The sequence below is a fragment of the Lissotriton vulgaris genome, chromosome 6, assembly GCF_964263255.1.
Source record: "Lissotriton vulgaris chromosome 6, aLisVul1.2, whole genome shotgun sequence".
NCBI lineage: Eukaryota > Metazoa > Chordata > Amphibia > Caudata > Salamandridae > Lissotriton > Lissotriton vulgaris.
The window spans coordinates 653942235-653961550 of NC_141694.1; the positions used below are offsets into that span (position 1 = coordinate 653942235).

At 48.5% G+C, this 19316-nt stretch overlaps 1 protein-coding gene across 2 annotated transcripts in view; it reads right to left on the reverse strand.

The window, feature by feature from the left end:
* Positions 1 to 2556: 2556 nt before the first annotated feature.
* The window catches only part of PM20D2 (peptidase M20 domain containing 2), a 184932-nt gene continuing 168172 nt past the window's right edge, over positions 2557 to 19316 (reverse strand). Inside the window, exons 7-8 of one of the 2 annotated variants that reach the window (XR_015296622.1) lie at positions 6410 to 7424; positions 2557 to 6276 (exon numbers count right to left, since the gene is read on the reverse strand). Coding sequence is in view for 1 of the 2 variants with exons in the window: in XM_086926660.1 (XP_086782786.1) it covers positions 7225 to 7424 (200 nt within the window). In the remaining variant the exon portion in view is untranslated. Of the gene's footprint in view, positions 7425 to 19316 lie in introns of both variants that reach the window. The other variant, XM_086926660.1, reaches the window with a different exon arrangement.

Here is a 19316-nt window from a genome sequence, read left to right on the forward strand (position 1 = left end):
GGGTGACAGCTGCGCTATACAAGAATAATATACAATACAATACAACACAATACAATACAATACAATCTATTGGCACCGTGTACAACTCTTTTTAACACTTTAATGCCGAATGATTTGGTAACGCGAGCTAGGAAGTGGAAAGAGGAAATTGATATCTCTGAAGACCTATTCTTCCACTCAACAGAGATAGCACTAAGTCTGCTAATTTCAGCACGGCTTCTAGCCCAGTATTACAAAACCTGCTTTTCGCTGTACTACACTCCGAAAAAGAAAGCAAAATGGGGGACAGGGAGAGGGACCTTTTGCCCAAGTTGTTCTCTGTACTAGGCGGACCTCAATCACATATTTGCCTCTTGTGATGTATTAAACAATTTTAAACTTGAGATCACAAACTTTTTTAAAGAAGTATTAGGGAGAGACATTCTCCTCTCTACCACCCTGATCTGCCTAGGGGTAGATCAGGAGGTTCAGGGCAAGCCTGGAGAGAATTTGATTTTTATAGCCATGGCGATATACTGACTTTGCCTTGCCTCAGCTTGGCTTGATCCATTCCCCCCCCCCCTCCAGGGTACTACCAATGGCTAACTCGATTAGTGGCAAACTGTAACTTTGAGAAAGCCATCTATGAAAAAAGGGGTATTCTAACCCGTACTAAAGGGTTAAAAATTTGGGAACTTTTGAATAAATGGCTAGAGAGATAGCACCGGGTTTAAAGCTAGCTCTGGATTTTCTATCAAATTTATATAAATATGTGCCAACCCCAGGGGGAGGGGTGGTAACGGGGGTTTAAAATAGATAAATGTGTGCATGATGAATAATTGCTGATTAACATTAATTCTCATTTACGATTTGTAGCTTGTATAATTGGTACATGCTACCTACCTGTGGTGAAATTGGTACATGCTACCTACCTGTGGTGATATACTTGCATGTTCTGTATTTATGACTTGATTGAAAAGTGACTTGTTATTTGTAACATCGTAATCATGCACCAAATAAATAAAAATACAACACCAAATAAAAAAATATATATATTTATAAACTTTTTTCCTCCCATAGATCAGGGAAGAACCATGCCGCCTGTGTACGTCCAGTCTTAATAGGAAAGGATTATAAAGTGGCTAGTCGATATAGGGTGGGCCCTACTATATTGTTGAAGCTGACTAAACAATCTTCGATATTATCTAAAGGCAAATTGGCATTGGTTGGAAAGATTTGCGCAAAGCGGTCGGGTGTAATTTTATGCCACTTTCTTCTCAAACTATGGGAGGCTTTAGCAGGAGCGAGAGAAACACCTACTTCTTTTGTCTGAAATCGAAATCGAGTTCTGGGAAATCCTTCAGCAGAGATTGGGAGGAATAGACTTCATAAATCTCTGACCGCAAATATAGACTAAGAGCAGCACATGATCTACTTAGGGCTTCCTCGACCTCCCTGTCCACTGGGTTTGACAACACAATGTTCTCAGTAAGAAAGAAGACTCACAGACCAAGTTGGCCATTAAGCGGTCAATCGCCAAGGATAAAGTCTCTATCTGGGTCCCTCTATTCTCTCTTGCAAAGGCTCTGAATTGCTAGAACAATCAGAACCTTGGGAAGGGCGGTCCTTCTGAAACTGGCAAAATCATACCCTACTTGTGCCTGGTTGGTTTCCTTCTAATGGCAACTGAGTGCTAGATGAAAAATAAGAAATGAAAGGCTCTAAACCATCCATCCAGATGTACTTAGCTCTATGAGCAGAAGAATGAATCTGTGGCAAAACTTGACTGCTCATATTATTCAGGCGAAACACAAGAGGAAACTGAAGAGGGAGAGGACACCGAAAACAACGATCTCTCGAAGGGGTGAGATTTGGGAAGAGGCGTTCTTCTGCAATGATGGTTAAAAGCCTCAGTAAGGACCTACCATGTTCTGCGGATGACTCTCGGACACAGGAGGAGGTCTGGTCCTGACACCATGAAGAAACCTCTTTGATGAAGGAGAAAAATAGTGAGACTTCTTCTGGTGCTTCAGCATAACAACGCAACACCAGACAGTGCATTAAACACACTCAACCAATCTGAATCTCTGCCTACATGTAGCAGGGGTCCTCACTCTAGATGCCCCCTCACAGAGTATAAACGATCTTACAATTTAAAGGAGATATTACCTCCATTAAATCACTCAAAAAAACCTCCTTCTCAATCCAAATGGGACTACTCAAAGTGAATGCCTTAAAATAACAGAAATTAAAATGGGATGCTCTAAAAACACTTCAAAAGACAGGTCAGACATGACCTCTGTAACATAGAAGGGCAGAGCCTAGAAAGTTACATAGCCCGAGGAAGTTCAGTTGGAGAACAAGCCTTGTAGAATCAGGTTAGCATTTTCATAATTATCTCGTCAACTAATAAACACACACAACAAAACATCTGTCTTTAAAGCCTGCTGTCTCAGTTATGAAAGCAACATCCTCTCATCTCCTCCAATCCCAGGTGAAGGGAAGCACTATCAAACAAGGTCTGGCTTCAAATGAATGTTGTATGGTAATATGAAGAATTACACGTAAATAAAGGAATGTCAATCACGTTTAAGTTTATTGATTCAGTTCATTAAAACCATAACGATTTCACAGGTTAGAACTATAGATCAGAACGCTTTACAAAAATCATAAAAGGTGCATCAAAAAGGAAATTTCGACAGGTTATTCAACTTGTTTCCTGATGACATATTTCTTAAAGCAATTAAATAGATTAAAAACGAGTTTGTGTAAAATGGCAACCATTAACATAATATGTACAGGGAAGAAAGCAAAGTCATTCACCTTTGACCTTTACCTGCTTCCTACTTCCGAAAAGATTAAAATGAATTAATGGCTGAGAGCTGATGGGACACGTAGAGCTTTCTCAAACTTTAAACGTTTTGTAATAAAACTTAGAGCTTTCTCAAACTTTAAACGTTTTGTAATAAAACTGACTACAGTGAAGTGCCTTCATGGGAATTCAATGCGCAGCAGTCAATCATCCTAGTCATTAGCTATTATAGTACCGGAGAACCTAGGCCAAGTTCGAAAGCTGAAGTAGTGTTTGTGCAAAATATCCAGACCACTTTGGGTTTTTTTTTGTTGCGGGTGCCACAGCATACGAATGGATATGAATTTGTGTGGAAGGAACGAACTGTAGAAATATTAGTGTAGGTTCAAAGCTCAGGTGACAGTTGCACTGTCAAGCCAGACCTAAACATCTATGTAGGTTAATCATTGCTGCTGCCAGAAGAACATACCATAAATTATCTAGTTCTAAGACACTTTAAGAGCATTACAATGTCACATGTGTGCCCTTGAAATTTCAAGCTCAGACTGCTGGATAAAAAAAACAAAATGATGGCAGCCGTGTGGAGGGCAATCAATTTTTTTGTGGAAGCGCACAACTTCTGCCCAATTAAAACATGTACTCCTGGCTCCCAACATGCAACACTCACATACTTGTCTTGTGACAGCTGTGCTATCAAGCCAGAACATAAAAAGTTTTGAAAAGCAGCGCCCAGCAACCACAACTTATACACTCCATGGTGCCCCAGCAACTACAACCAAAGGAAAACATATGTGCAGTGCTGAAGCAACTGCTGGAAACAAAACGCAATGCTTAAAGAAAGCCTTGTCAGTAGGAAAGCAACACCTGATACCAGTGCAGCCACCCCCTCCTGAGTGCCTCTAAAAAGATGAAGCAGACATAAAAGTAGGAAGGTCGAATCGGACTACATGGTTGCCCCCACTTTTCTTCTGGTGTTATGATGGTTTTTGAATTAGTTTTGATGGGATCCTGCTATTCAGGACCCCAGCCTAGCTGCTTCCTCTCTAAATTGATTGCATATCCATTAGGTACAATCCAGATTGGTTACTGGGTTACCCTTGTGAGCCCCTAGTATATGGTACCCTATGTACTAAGGTCATAGGTACCCCAGAGGCCTACCAGGGGCTGAAGCACGTATTATGCCACCCCTGGGAAGCCTTCCAAAATGGCACCACAGGTCTGCTACTGCAGCCTGGGTAAGGTGGTGCATGCACCCCTTACTAAGATATAGGTTACCTAAATCTACCTTATATCACTGACACATGTAAACCTATAAGTCACTCCTATGGCAAGCCTTAACACTCCTGAAGGCAGAGTGCTTGATTTTGTGTGAGAGGGTGCCCATGTATGAGCAGGACCCCTCTGCAACTTTCGAAATCACTTCTCTGTAGCTGTTCTGTGATGCAGCCAGACATATACTCATAAGTGCATTATAACCTTGTGGTTAATGCTAACTTTGGATTGGCTGCATGGAAACATGTAGTGTTTGGTGTCAAACACTTTGAAATCCTACCCCCCCCCCGCCTGTTCTTGCGGTTGGAGTAGAATTCCACCCTTCTAGAGGGAGAAGACATGTACACTACACACTTACTTAACCGGTAATAGTTTTAAAGAGCCCTGGCATCACAAAATGGATGACACAGCCACAGACACAAGTCTGACCTCCTACTGCTGGACAAAACTCCAGCAGGGGAGGCTTGGACAATAAGTTTCCAGTCACAGGGAGGTGTAACCACCTCCCAAACAGGCTTTAGTGTATTGGGGCTGGGTGGGTGCATTCAGAGAATGCTTTTCAGACAGTGCTGGGGGCACACTTGGTGTCCCTGTGCGTATCCCACAGAGTAACCACCCCCACCCTGGGTCCTCCGATAGGTGGGACCCTAGAGTAAGTCCAACCCCTAAACTTAGTATAAGTATAGGAACCCTGCCCTTAGGACTTTAGATTACCCTGGACAAAACTCTGCAACATATATCCTGGAACTTCGCCATTCTATTTCGAGTAGAAGATGGAAGAATCTCCCTTGGGGTCAAGGAGTGACTCCCCAGTTCAAACCGGCACCATTGAAGCATCTTGCCGTACTGCATTACCGAGGTTCCCAACGGATTCCAAAGGTTATGCGACACAGGACACGGACTTCCAGACATCTGAGGCCGACACGAGATCACAGCAAAGCTGAGACCTGTAGCCATCACGCGAGACATGGGATTGGAACCCCTGGACACCGTGCACATTTGCAAGTGCATCGACTTCCCAAGCTTTCCCGAAGTTGTGCATAGGGCTACTCGTAGTGCACGCCCTGAGCACCATCTGTACCGATGATTGTGAGCCTACATTTCACGAGTGTTCTGTGGGCTCGCTTCTAGCATTTCCGCTCGAGGCTCCTTCGCGATCCCTGGTCCGTCGACTGGTGGGTCCCCACGAACGTAACTCTTCTGTTTCTTGGGCTTTCCTGGTTGCCCCAGAAGTGCCCTGACTCCCCTCCACAGGGTGAGTCCCTCAGACCTTGCTGGTCTGCACAAAAGCCAATCTTTGCTTTCTGCATGGGTTGCTGTTGCCAAGTCTTGTTGGGTCCAATCCGGAAACTGACACCGTAGCACTAGACATCCTTCATGGGACAGCTCGAATCCAGCTCCTGGTTGTCGTCGACGCCTCCTGGTCCTCGTGGCTGAAGAGTCAAGCTTCACCTTCTTCACCTGAAATCACCCGAGATTGGTTGGCATCTTCTCTTCGCCTTCCTGGTCACTGGCTAGTGACCCAGACTCTATCCCCTCTGCTTTCAGGTTCTTCAGATCTCCGATCCACCCTTGGATCCATCCAGACACTTTCCATTTGGTCGCCTGCGCACTTCTTCGCAGCTCGCCATAGGAAACGACGACGAACCCCGACACGAAAAGACACCTGTGCACCCAGCTTCCCTGGGTGAGGTAACACATGTACTCCGGTGCTCCCGTGGGTTTTGACTCTCGAACTGTCTAAATCTGAAGGAGTTTGTTCCTAGTTCACTCCTAAGTGTCCTTAACCTGTAATTTTCCAACCGCGACTTTTCCCATAGAAGTTAATGGTGATTTGCGGCTGTGTTTAGACACTGCACGCGTCCCCCGTGGGTCCCCTGTGTCACTACCTTGAGTGGTTCCTGGTGTCCCGAGCGGTTCTAAAGGCTCAAGGCCTTGTATCTATGACAGTCGTGGTCCTTATACCACTTTTAGTATATGGTTTGTGACGCCCCTAGGGCTAATCATATATTGTGCTAATTTACTGTGTGCTAAATAAGTTTATGTTATGTACTTTTGCCCCTAGCCTCGTAAAGAGACTAGAGGGATGCGTTTACAATAAATACATATATTTTATATATATATACACATGGTGTGGTTCTCCATTCATTTGGTCATTACACGAGATCATAGACTGGTAAAACAAGTTGCTTTACATTCCTTCAAGACGTAGCCTGAAGGCTGCTCTCCACAGCTACCACTAGGATAGCTTTCTATAAGGTTGTCTTTAACCTACCATCAATAAGGGGTCGTTTGGACTGGTGCAAGGTGTCCACTAGAATAGTGGACAGCATATGCCAGGCCAACTTCTCACAATATGAAACTGAGCTAGGGCACCCACTGACCCTCAACATTTAAATAAAAACACTACACAAAGGAAATCTAGTAGTTGCCACTGCAAATTTCCAAAGCCCTGAATGCAACATGGCACACAGAAACAGAAGAGGAAGTCCTGAGAGATTATGAAGGGTTTTATAGGTAGGGTCTACCAGGACATGGAAAGAGAAGACTGTTGGAAATAGTGAAATAGGGATAGAGAATCGGCACATTCACTCAAATATTAAGGAATGGAACGAGAGAAGAGAGGAGGGGGAAATGGAGATGTAAGCAAATCCAAGAACCGAAAATCATTTCACTGTTTTAAATCATATATTACCTCCCCACTTCACTTTCAATAGTACACTAAAAACGTTTTTTTCTAGCTTACCCACACTTGAAAAGTGCACAATCGGGAAATTGCACGATCATGAAATGCAAGACCTACGAGTTGATCAGCAGCAGTGGTGTCTTTTGTACTTTGGAATAAATGTGGCTGCTATTGATGAGAATATGAAGGGATGTGAAACACAGATAACGTCCATAAATATCTACAGTAAACATATAACTTAACTAAAATATTCCGGTTCCTACGCATCAATAATTACTTGTCGCTGTTGCGCATGTTGCTGCGTCACAAGACCCATCAGAGTTTCAAGAAGAAAAAATAATTGTTAAACGTCAATCTGCCCATTCTTCTTCATCCAATACAAAAATTGTTCTAGTAACAATGAACCAAAGTTTGGCGAAGAGACTTCAAATACCGTTCTTTATGCCAAGACACAAAAAGAGTACTTCACAAGTTCTCAACGCGAGGCAGAACCAGCCCCACTGCTGAATTCTCTGATTTTAGCTGTGGAGTTATGATTAAGAGCTTCCTTTTCCGTTTCATTTCTAAAGTCCACTCTGGCTCTTTCCAAGAGGTCTGGCTCGAAAATAACATCCAAGGCAGTCATAGCCAAAGCTTTTGCGGTTCGCAAGGTGTAAAACTGAGCTTCTTTAGAACCTGCACAAAAAAAGAAAAAAACAACACGTAAAGAGACAACCTGAAGACAGAAAAAAGGAGACCAGAAAGAGTGAAAAGCTAATGAGAGATCACAGTTATAAGAAGAAACAGATGGAAGAAATGGGAATCACAGCTAAGTGACAAACGAGTGAGATCTGTATTGGCAGAGTGAGCATGCCTATGTTTGGGGGAATATCTGGGGTGGCGAAAAGAGAAGAAGAAGTTGAAGACTCACGATTTTTGATTTTACATTCATGTAAGATAACCTTACTAAAGCACTTGCATACTTAAAGTTGTGCACAACTGCCCACTAAAAATTACTTTTTTAAATATAATATTAAATACATTACTTTAGGGCACAGACATTGCACATGCTTTATAATAATTGGACAAATGCAGACAGAACATTCTCCAGAAAGCACAGGACAGTAATTGCCTTTTGTGTTTCAAAACTTTGCTGTCAGAAAACTATGCATTAACTCAGAGATATTTCAAGGTAATCTATGCACAAATGCACACAGAAAATGGCGCCGACTCATCTCTTGGGGTATTTCAGAAGGATGCTTTGTGATCATACTGGTTCTATTTCCAGTGTTTATAGAATATAAGACAAATGCCCCTTTGTTATTTTATTTAAACAGTGCATTGTTTTTTTCTTTTTTAGGTCGAGCCTAGCAGCATTGCACATCCGCTACTCGCTCTACGAGGCATGCTGCATTGGAGTATGCAATGGAAGCCCCGACCACTCTCCGCCCATATTTGTCATTGGCTTGCGTCATTGTCCTTCGTAAATGGTGGCTTCTGAATCGTATATAGGCTGGTTAGTCTCTCCTTGGCAACGCCTTGTCTGCATTTGTTACCCCCCCATAACAACTGGACCTTTTACTTGGCTCGTTATGCTGTCTGCTTTATGTAGTGGGTGAGCACTATTTTAATTTATGGTCTTTCCCTATTCCACCCACACAACGCCGCAGCCCACTTTTATGTTGTTGTTACGTTTTTATATGTAATTTGCAGCGCGGTCCGCTTTAGGGGCCTTGCTGCTTTATTTAATAAATGTATTAAGAAAAATAATGGTTCGGCCCATAAGTTGCAACCTAGACTAGGCCCCTTAAATTTTATAAACGAAAACAATGTCTAGGCGCCAAATTCTATATCCACAATCGAATATAAAGAACCAAACATTTCCTTTTAAATAGCCCTTGTGATTTATTTAACTTTTCTTCAGTAATAATCTCAAACATTTTTAGAACATTTCTTCACATGTCTTTTTGAAGTACAATTTTTTTTTGCTGCAGTTAGACGGTACATTTCAAAACACATTTTGACATCAAAATCAATATGACCACACATAATGACAAACAAGAACAATAACGTATTTTACAATTTGAGAGCAAAATGAAAAATGGAGCAGTCCTATATTTAAACAGAATGCCACCTGGCGGAAATGTGATTTGGTTGGTAATGCAATATATCCTGCCGGTGTAAGCTACTGGGGGCCACCAGCCGCGTAGCTAGGGGGGGGCGAGGGGGGCGGACCGCCCCAGGCGGCACCATTTTGGGGGCGGCGGCCACGAGGGACTGTTAGCCGGTTGCGGCGGCCTTTATAATTTATTTGGGGACACTACTTTACTACTTTACAGTAGTGTCCCCAAATAAATTATAAGGCCGCCACAACCGGCCGCCAGGAATAGGCGCGCGGCCCGTTTAAATTGCGCAACTGCTGCCTGCAGTGTACGCATGCACGCACGGCACGCCACCACCTAGAAGGCCCGTCGCACGCAGGTTGACTGCGGCGGGCGGGAGGCTGCATGCAGGCTAACGCAACTCCCCTTAACACTCAAAAGTCCGATGGACCACGACCCCCGCAGACAGCTCAGTATTGCTGGGGACGATCGGGAGCACTTCACTTCAGCCACTACCAGAACTGAACTGAACAGACGAGGTAACAGATTTGTGACTGCACTGCAGCTGGCCTTCGCACCCATTTACCGGATGAAATTGACGGGCCTCCCGTCTGCCCCGAAGTCCGACGCCTCGCTCATTATGCCACGCGGTCCGCCATCGACTGCTCAGATCCCCGCGTCGTAATTAACCAGCTGCGCCTGCCATGCCACATGCCGAAGGAAAACACCCCCTTATATTACCTGAGCTCCTTTGATTAGCGACTGCACACTTTCACTGAAATGTAATAATGCCACATAATTTTATTCTGTCAACCCTGGGATGCGAACTTTTGTTGCCTGCTTCACAGCCACGGTGCCTTAACACGCTACTATTGTCTGATCCAGCGAAACCTCATCGTGCCCCCAGCGGCCTTCATCATCATGCCGTGAGCCTAAACGCTCTTATTGACTCTTCTTTTGCCATGCCACAGATTTTCTTTCTTCACAATTGCCCGACATTCATCATATACATTTTTTTTTAAACGCGCCTTTAATTCAGGGTCTGGACAGCAGCGTGCACGCAATCTCTTCAGGTCATCAAAACAGCTGAGACCTTTGCCCTGCCCCAACCCCCCTCCCCCGCACACGTCCAGGTTAGGCTGGGTTATATTGGCATTTGGGTGGCACTTAATTTGTTGGAAGATAGTTGACAAACACTCAGTTGCTAGTGCTTACTGCTGTAGAAGAGACTTTTCAAAACGTGCCTTTGAAAAAGAAAACGGACTCCATTACACTCATAATTACACCGATTTTAAGAAAATGTCAAACATAAGCAATCTGAAATCTTGGCAGCTATGGGAGAGTCCTGCTCGCGTCGTCAGACATGCCAGGCCCAGCTCTACAAACAAAACTGCAGCTAGAAGCCTTATCGATGAGCAACTCTGCCTTTCTTCTGCTAGGTCTCTGCTGTTAGAGCTCAGGGACAGCAGTCGAGTCATCACCTAGAAGGAGAGCCTGTATACACAGCATAGACTTGGCTAGCACTGCATATCTCACAGAAAAGCACGCGGAAGCTTGAAGACGCAGCAACGAAGAGGTCAGAAATGTATTTTTTTAGTTAAAACATTTTTTTTGAAGTTCTCTGGTTACGTGTTTTTTTTTAAGACAAGTTGTGTTCTTATTGTATTCAGGTTCGATGCAAGGGACATGAATATCGTTACACACTGCCTAGTTGCGCAACTCCTTCCTGTAAAAGTGGTTACTTTCTTAACCTGTGCCAGCCAGCCTCCCTTTGGCATACAAACCCCAAAATGCTTTGCTTTATTACCATCAGCACATTTCATTCATCATCGTCAAAGTGAAATGATGGGCTCCTGCACAAAATTGTTTCTTGGAGCATTTTTATTGCTTTTGTTAATGACAAACTTTCAGGGCAGTTGTAATTCATGTTCCTGACACCCAGGCAATACCACGTTTGTCGTATTGCGTTTTTCGGCTGGATGTTTGCAAAATGAGATACAACTGCCCTGTGCTTTGGAGCAGTTTTAGTTTTTCGTTAGTCAAATAGGTGTAATTATTGATGTTTATATGTTTTTCTTGCCTAATTGCTTGATTTTGATTGCGAAAAAATGTCACTCATACTTGTTGAATGTCCCTCATAATTACACTGAAATTATGAAAATGTCACAAGTAAGCAATCTGAAACCTTGGTAGCTATAGTATCCTGGTGCTTGCGAGCCGAGGACGGGACATTTAAACTAAAACCGGCAGAAAGCTTCCTCCGCCGCAAGAGCACTGTTTGTGGAATGGGAGGGGAACTTCATATGCAAGAAACCGAAAGGTGAGCAGTTTACCTTGCAAATGAGCGATGGAATTAGCAGGCATAAAACGTATAAGTGCAATAAAATTCACTTTCTTTCAAGACTGGTGTTGTAAAACAAGCAATTGGTTTAATCTTAAACTTCAGTATTATCAGGTTCGGGGGGGGGGGGGGTGAGGTAACTGTTTGATGGTGTGCTTAGAGGCACGTTGACTTTTTGTCAGGAGAAATTTAAATGTGGTCGAGATTTTGTTAGTCTTCGTTTCTGAGCCTATATAGTGCAGTCAATGTGCTTACGTCTGCCTAGAGACGCCTCATGTTATCCCAAACGTAATGAAAAAATAAATACAGGGCTTTCGGTTTCACCAATTCATCCATTGGTCTGTTCATACTGTCAGTCAGATTTACTTCCGCCCAGCATGGTGTGGGCTCAGTGCGTCAGTCAACTTGACCCATTTGCTGATGTGCACTGTGAGTGACAGCACTTTACCAGCGTGTATGTGCTTAGCCGCCTGAAAAGGATGGCACTTCAGTATCAGGGGAGGTATGTCAAGGCTGCTGAGACACTGCTTCAGTTTCAGTTTTTTATACATTTGGCAATTTATTTTTGGATATTGCAAATAATTATAAAAAAAAGACATACAAAAAAATGTTCACACTTTTCAAGGCCTGGTCTATTTTCTTTGCCAATCCTGGTTTCATCAGGTTCTCAGAAGCTACTCTGGGTCGTTCAAGGACCTGTGGAGACTTATTGATCTGTTTCCCCATGTTTTGATGGCTTTAAGCTTTGCTCATGCTATGTATCTGCATTGCAACATCTCATCACACCTTATTGTTGGTTATTCTGAAATGGAAATACAGTGTGAGAGAATGACAAATGAAGGGGTGCATTTGCGTACTGGGATCAGAGCTGTCCTGCAATTCATTGTAGTGGGGTGTGTGTTACACTCAAGGAGGGTTTGGTTGTGATCTGGCCAGATGTTACCCCTGCACACCAGGGTTGCTTTGGTTTAGCGGATGGTGATGTGCGCAGGTTAGTGAAAAAGCTAAAAACGCATTCCTCTGGCACTTGGACGGTTAGCAAAGCAATCCGTGTCCTGTCATTTGTACATCCCAACATACCTGTCAACAAGGAGGCGGCCTCATGCCCTGACCACAGAGCTGATGACGCACCACACAAAGTCTTCCTGCACAGACTGTGCAGCTCAGGGCCAGCTTTAGCACTGGTGGCATCCAGTCAATAAAATGATCTTCAACAGCTGGTAACTGTATGGCACCAACTTATGATGCATTTGAGCTAAAAACGTTTTATGTAGAGATCTGCAATTTATATAGGAGATGGCGGATTATGTGGAAAGTGCAGCAAATCCATATTTTTGTGGATGCAGCTCCAGATTTCTGCCATATTTTCAAAGTAACTGATATGTAAATGAGTCCTATTTAGATTTGTGGCATGTAAATATATACTATACACATATTTTGAAACTGTATCATGGATCAAGCCTTGCTGGCCCAGCTGCGTATAGATGGCCACCGCTGACTTAGATAATCTTTCAGTGAACATTTAGGGCATTCAAAAATTTGAATGACCTGAAAACATCCTACAGCACCCCATTGTTCCTGCTCTACATTAATTAACCCTGGTGTCATACATACTGTAGCCCTTATATAGTGTATTCAACTGTGTAGCCCTGGCCCGTGTCATGTATGTGCATGTAACTTGCATGATCGAGGTAACTATCAGCAGCGATACTACGTGTCTTTCTGACCTGAGTGTTCAACGTCCTTTTTCCCCAGCACTACAACCCCCCCCGTCCCCCAGGGGGCGGCAATTTGAGGGATAGCCCCGGGCGCCACACGCTCTAGCTACGCCCCTGGGGGCCACTAACCCTGAATGTATTATGCTAAAGGAGTAGGCACCCCACCGTATCTCCCTGCTATTGCCGGTTAAGTGCAAATATTCATCCACCAGATGCTGGGTCAACGCGTTTCAAACCCTCTGTAATTATTGGGGTTCTCCTCAGGACCTGGTCATTTCTGCAAAAAGTAATATGAAACTTGAATCACATTAATCTATGAAATATTTATATGTTTTATTTTAGTCAAGCTCCCTTATATAAACCTGCACTCGATTCTATTGTATTAAGGTACCTTCAAATCTCCTCATGCTGTCAGGAGTCTGGAAATTCCTTGTTGTAAACCATGTGTATTCAATCTTTAAATTTAAATGGTCATGGGCGTGGCCAAGAGTGTCAAGATGGCGGTCCCATTTTACAAGTGCTACGGACCCCTCAGTCATCCGCTCTGCATCCGCCAGCCATTGGGACCCCAGTGACCGCACAATCCTGCCCCGCTTACCTGGGGGTCTGAAGGTCCCTGTTGCCGCGCTCCCTGGTGCTATGTGGGGCGGCGGTCTCCTGCTGCTTCCTGGGACTCCCTGCGGCCCTCCCAGCATGGCGGCTGCTGCAGCGACCGTCGGCTCCCTGCCCGGCCTGTGATCCTGGAGGCGCTGTGGCGGTGCACCTGGGCCCCCGGTCTCCTGCGGCTGCCTGGGGGGGGGGGGGGGGGGGGGGGGGGGGTTGCGGCCTTTTCGGGCCATCGGTGTTGGTGGCGGCCTGCTCAAGAGATTGAGCTCTCTCTTCCACCCCCCTGTGTTTCCGGGGAGCCGAGGCCTGCCGTGATCTGCCCTGGGTGCCGCATGCTTGGCCGGGGGCGAGCACAGCGAGAACAGCGGAGCCTGTGGCTGCTTCCCCGCTGGAGGGGTGAGGTGCGGGTCGCATCGGCGAGCCGCCTGTGGTGTTCTTATCATCTCTGCATTTGAGGAGGATGTGCTTCCACACCGCCGCTTTGTCTCCGTGGCCCCTCCAGGCTGCGGGGGATTGCTCGGCTGTATCCTTGTGCCTGCGGGCCGGGCCTGGAGCGGCTGGTGCTGCGGGGGCCCAGACGGTGCTTGCCTGCTTCCTCGGGCTCCCCCTGCCTTTGGGAGCCCGGGCCTGATTGGAGCCGACTCAGGTGCGGCTGAGGGGCTGCATTGTCCTCGCTCCCTCCCCCCCCCATGAACCAGCAGTCTAGACTTCCTGCTGTGGGGGCCACCACCTTGCTTCTGTGGGCTGCTGCAAGTCTGGGGCAGACCTGATTATCGACGGAGGCCGGCGTGGGAGGCTGCTGACGGCAATCCTGTTGGCAACCTGTGAAGCTGCGTTGCGGAGGTGACGGGGCGCCGCATGGAGCTCCTGGAGGCCTGTACTGTGCTGGACTGTGCTGCACTTGCGTTTGAGTGAGGAGATGTGAACGTGGCCGTGGGGGTGCAGGCCTCTTGGGGGGGGGGGGAAGTCGGCCGTCGTTCAGGCGGCAGGAGGGACTGGTGAGCGGAGCCTTGGGCTTGTCCTGGGCCTCTTCCCCTCCCCTCCTCCCTTCACCCTTGGAGCCTCGGAGGGTCGGTGGTTCCTCGACTGCCACCTTGGGCAGTGGTGCTTGGGCTTCCCAGCGGGGGCTCTGCTCTCTCCTACGCTAGGGAAGTGCCGGCGCTGGTCGGGCCTACTCTCCTGGTCCGCTACTTGTGCTTGGTGCAGGGGCCCTGGGCTGAGGCCGCTGCCTGGCGCTCTGGATTGGCCGCACGGCTCGGGCGGTGGGGGTTCCTGGTCGTGGGCCCCACCACTGGATCCTGTTGTCTGGAGACCTGCTTCAGCCTTTGGAGTTGGCCTTCCCCTCCCCCGCGCTGCGGGCCCCGATCCGGTGCGCCCCCCCCCCCCAGCCTCCATCTTTGGTGGTCCAACGACGAGGGAGCTGTCTTGTGGTACGCTGAGGCCCCGCGGAGTACGTTTGGATTGGCATGGGGCGGCTCAAGCCGATAGCGCCCCTGGCCTTCCTCTCCCATCCCCTTTCCTTGCCTCCTGGCTGGCCAGACTGCTCCCAGGGAAGGGTTGCCCCCTTCCCAGACTGCCTGGAGGTCATCATGGTCCGAGACAAAATACCCAATACCCCAGCTACTCAAACCAGAATTGACCGGTTCACCACCACTGATCCCGGGGCTACCGGTGGTCCTGCTGGCAGGCGTGCCCCTGCTGCGCCAGACCTCGCTGTAATTCTCCAGGCAATCCAGACGTCGCAGTCCTCGGTCAAGGGCAAGATTGCAGCGGTCCGTGTCGACATCACACTGATCAGGCAAGACCTTCGATAAGCCAATGCTAGGATTAAGGAGGCGGAGTCCCGAGTGTCGGCTGTAGAGGACGACGTTCAACAACTCAAGGCCAAGATGAATCTGCTCCAAACCCACACGCAAGAACTCCACCGGCGGGCTGATGATGCAGAAAACCGCACCTGTCGCAACAACCTTCGCCTAGTTGGATTTTCGGAGGGAGTGGAACAGGGTTGGGCAGTGGACTTTGTGGAGTGCTGGATATGCTCCTGGATGCCCGAGGGAGCGCTCTCCCCCTGGTTCACGATCGAAAGGGCGCACAGATCACTTGCCCCCCAGCCACAGCCAGTGCCCCGCCGTGACCAATTATCCTGCGGATACTCAACTACCGGGACAGACGCTATCCTAGCCGAATCCCGGAAGAAGCAGCCGCTCAGACACGAGAACCTGACTATCATGGTCTTCCCTGATTACACCCACGAGGTCCAATCTCAGCGTCGCTCCTTTGGGAAGGTCAAGCAGAAGCTGCGCTCGCTTAACATTCAATATAGGCTCCTCTTCCATGCGTGGCTGCGAGTGATCTTTCAGGACAAATTCATCTTCTTTGAGACTCCAGAGTAGGCGTGGACTACAGAGCAGCGCACGCTACGGATACCTGCTCAGGATCATGCTCCACCCGCTGTCACTGGTGGCGCTCGGCCGGATGCTCCGACTCTTCGCCCGCGCCGCAGACGCTCTGGGAGGCGCAGAGGCCAGCGACGCGCGCACTCTGCTTTTCCGACAGGCACCTCGCAGGGACGCGTACCTGGGCCCTCCAGGGAGGCCTCTTCAGCCAGGCGGCGCTCTGGCTCCTTGGGCCGCACCGACCTCAGTTTGGCTTCGCCTCGGCCGTCCTTCATAGACCTTCTAGACACCGATCTTTCCCGCAGCCCGACGATGCTCACCGGGCCGGCCTGATCACAGCAATGTTAGCCTTTCGCATGATGTCTGGGACTCCTGGATGGGGTTGGTTGAGACTAGCGACTGAGACTGCGACAGTATTCCAATGGGTCGCTAACTGTTCACCAATGGTATAGGACATGGACATCCTACTATGAGGAGGGGCCCTCCACGACTTACCTCGTTTCCAAGCATTTTTAGCTTGGTGTTTCAGTTCCCTGTTACTGTTCGGGCGACAGATGTTTTGTTTTTTGGAGCTAATGTTTTCTGCACAATCTTTGCTTTGTTACATTTGGGTGAACACTCTCCGCACACTGCTATGCTTCCCTATCCACGGTCCCTGGGCGTTACCACACCTCCACTACCCCCAGCTGAGCCCGACCCCCCCATGGCTTCCTCCTCTCCTGCGATTCTAACGCGCTCCCATCACTCCACCCAATGTCCTGGAATGTTAACGGCCTCCTGGACAAGATCAAGGGTGCAGCCGTCCTGAAATACGCCCAGCGTCAGGCGGTGGACATCCTCATGCTTCAAGAAACCCATTTGCTAGGCCAACACTGCCCCTTCCTCGCCCGCTATTCTTACGACGCTGTCTGGCATTCTGGGTTTTGTAGGGGGTCCAGAGGGGTGACCATTCTGGCATGTCGTGCTCTTCCCCTAGTGGTGAGTAAGGTGACACACGACCCTCAGGGCTGCTTTATTCTTTTCGAAGGAATCCTTGGAGATCGTCCACTTAACCTTCTGTCTGTCTACTCTCCTCCTGCTCTGCTGGCCCCTACACTCCGTGGACTTACCCTGCTGATCGCGGCTTTGCCCCTAGGACTGACTGTGGTGGGGGGAGACTTTAATGCCATTATGGACCCGGGACTTGACATTACGTCTTCTCCCTCTACTTCCAGGACTGCTCAATCCAACCTCCTCTCTTCGTGGGCGGCCAGTTTGGGTCTCGGGGATGCCTGGAGACTGTGGCACCCGACTGCTAGGCACTACAACCACATTTCTGCCTCTCACCACACTCATGCACGCCTAGACTATGCTTTCCTGCCGGTTTAGGACTGCTGAGCGCTCCAGGCGATCTCCATCCTCCCGAGGAGCCTGTTGGACTATTCCCCAGTGCTACTTCATGTAGGGGCCCTTCCCCATCCTCCCGGCCGCTCTGGCGACTCAATGCTTGGTTCCTCCAAGATGAGGAGTTCAAGGACAGCATTGGTGCTGAACTCTGTGCCTACTTTGCCACTAACCAGGGCTCTGTGTCCACCCTTTGGGAGGCCGGTAAGGCCACTATCAGGGGGTTCTCCAAGGGCCAGCTTAAACTCGTCCGCGAGGCACATGATTCCCAGCTAACACAACTGGAAGCACCCTGATTGAGGCGCTGGACCCCGGGGATAGATCTGAAGTCCATGAGAGGAGACTGGCGTTCCTGCGAGATGAGATTCGGCAGACCACCCTGGAAGCTGCAAAGCTTCTTTGGCGTTAGTCTGTAGCTCGAGTGTATGGCTGGGGAGACAAAAATGGAAAGCTCCTCCATCGCCTCGCCACTTACCCCATGGCCAACCGTATCATACCTGAAATGGCGGACATAGACGGAACGCTCAAATGTGCGCCGTTGGCAGTGGCCCAATGCTTTGCCTCTTACTACGCTACTCTATACTCGGTGCAGCGACCTGGCCTTTCACTTTCTGACCTCCTCCAACAGGAGGAGCTCCCTCTTCTGCGTCTTAGCGAATCAGACGCGGCTGCGTTGGATCTCCCGCTCACCGGAGGAGGTGTCTGACGCTATTTCGCGCTTGGCGGCTGGTAAGGATCCTGGGCCGGATGGACTCCCGCTGGAGTTTTTTTCGTCCTATCGCGACACCCTGCTTTCACCTCTAGTAGCCATGTACAAGGAGGCGGCGGAGTGCGGCTCATTTCGACCGGAGACGGACCTCGCTACCATCATAGTAATCCCTAAGTCCCAGCCCCCCTCGCAGTACTGCTCGGACTACCGTCCCATTTCACTTATCAATACGGAGCTCAAGATCTTTACATTCCATTCACACTGGCCAATCGCATACGCTCGCATTTAACTCAAGTTGTACACCCTGACCAATGCGGCTTTATGCCTCTACGAGGGACTAGACACTGTATCCGACCCCTTCACCTTGCCCTTGCGAATTGGCACCTGCTGACCCCCTACTTGTCCCTTCTCCTTTTTGACTTTGAGAAGGCTTTCGACTCTGTCGACTGGAGCTTCTTGGATTCGGTGTTGGTCCAGATGGGCTTTGGCACTCCTTTTCGCAATCTGGTGCGGTTACTATATCGCCGTCCCCGGGCGCAGGTCCTCGTTAATGGCGCGCTGACCCGACCCTTCCCCATTGGATGGGGTATGCAGCAGGGCTGCCCTCTTTCCCCGATCCTTTTTGCTCTAGCTATGGAGCTGTTCGCTTGCCTTGTCCACAGCGACCACACCCTGACTGGCTGGAGATGGCCCGGCCTAGGGGAAGAGGATAAGATCGCGTTATACACGGACGACGTGCTGCTGTTTTTAGGTGACCCTGCTCGCTCGGGACCTCGCTGCCTTCGGCACTGGCCATTTTTGAACAAGCATCCGGCCTGTGGCTTAACCCGTCCAAGTCTGTCCTCGTCCCCTAACATCTTTCACCCGAGTGCTTTGATTGGCAGTCGTTGATTCCGCTTCGGCGGCGGTCTTTCAAGTACTTGGGGATTTGGATCTCCCTTCTCCCCGACCTCGCATGGGAGCTCAATGTCACCCCGCTGGTTAAGCGGATCCGCGCCAATCCTCCTGAAGTGGCGCACGCTGCTACTGAACCCTTTGGGCAGGATCGCCCTATATAAAATGATGATCCTCTCCCGTTTTTTGTACATGCTCCAGAACACACACTTCTCCTTTGCTAGATCTTGGTTCCGGGAGATGGATGGCATGGCCACAAAATTCCTTTGGGGGGTGGGGGTCGGAGGTCCAGGCTGGCCCTGGCCCAATGCCGAATCCCACCTTTTGATAGAGGTCTGGGAATGACGAACCTCTACCTCTACTACTTAGCGACTCGTCTACTTACAATCCACGATTGGTTCAATGGCGGCTGGTCCGACCCGGCGTATCCCTTGGAGCT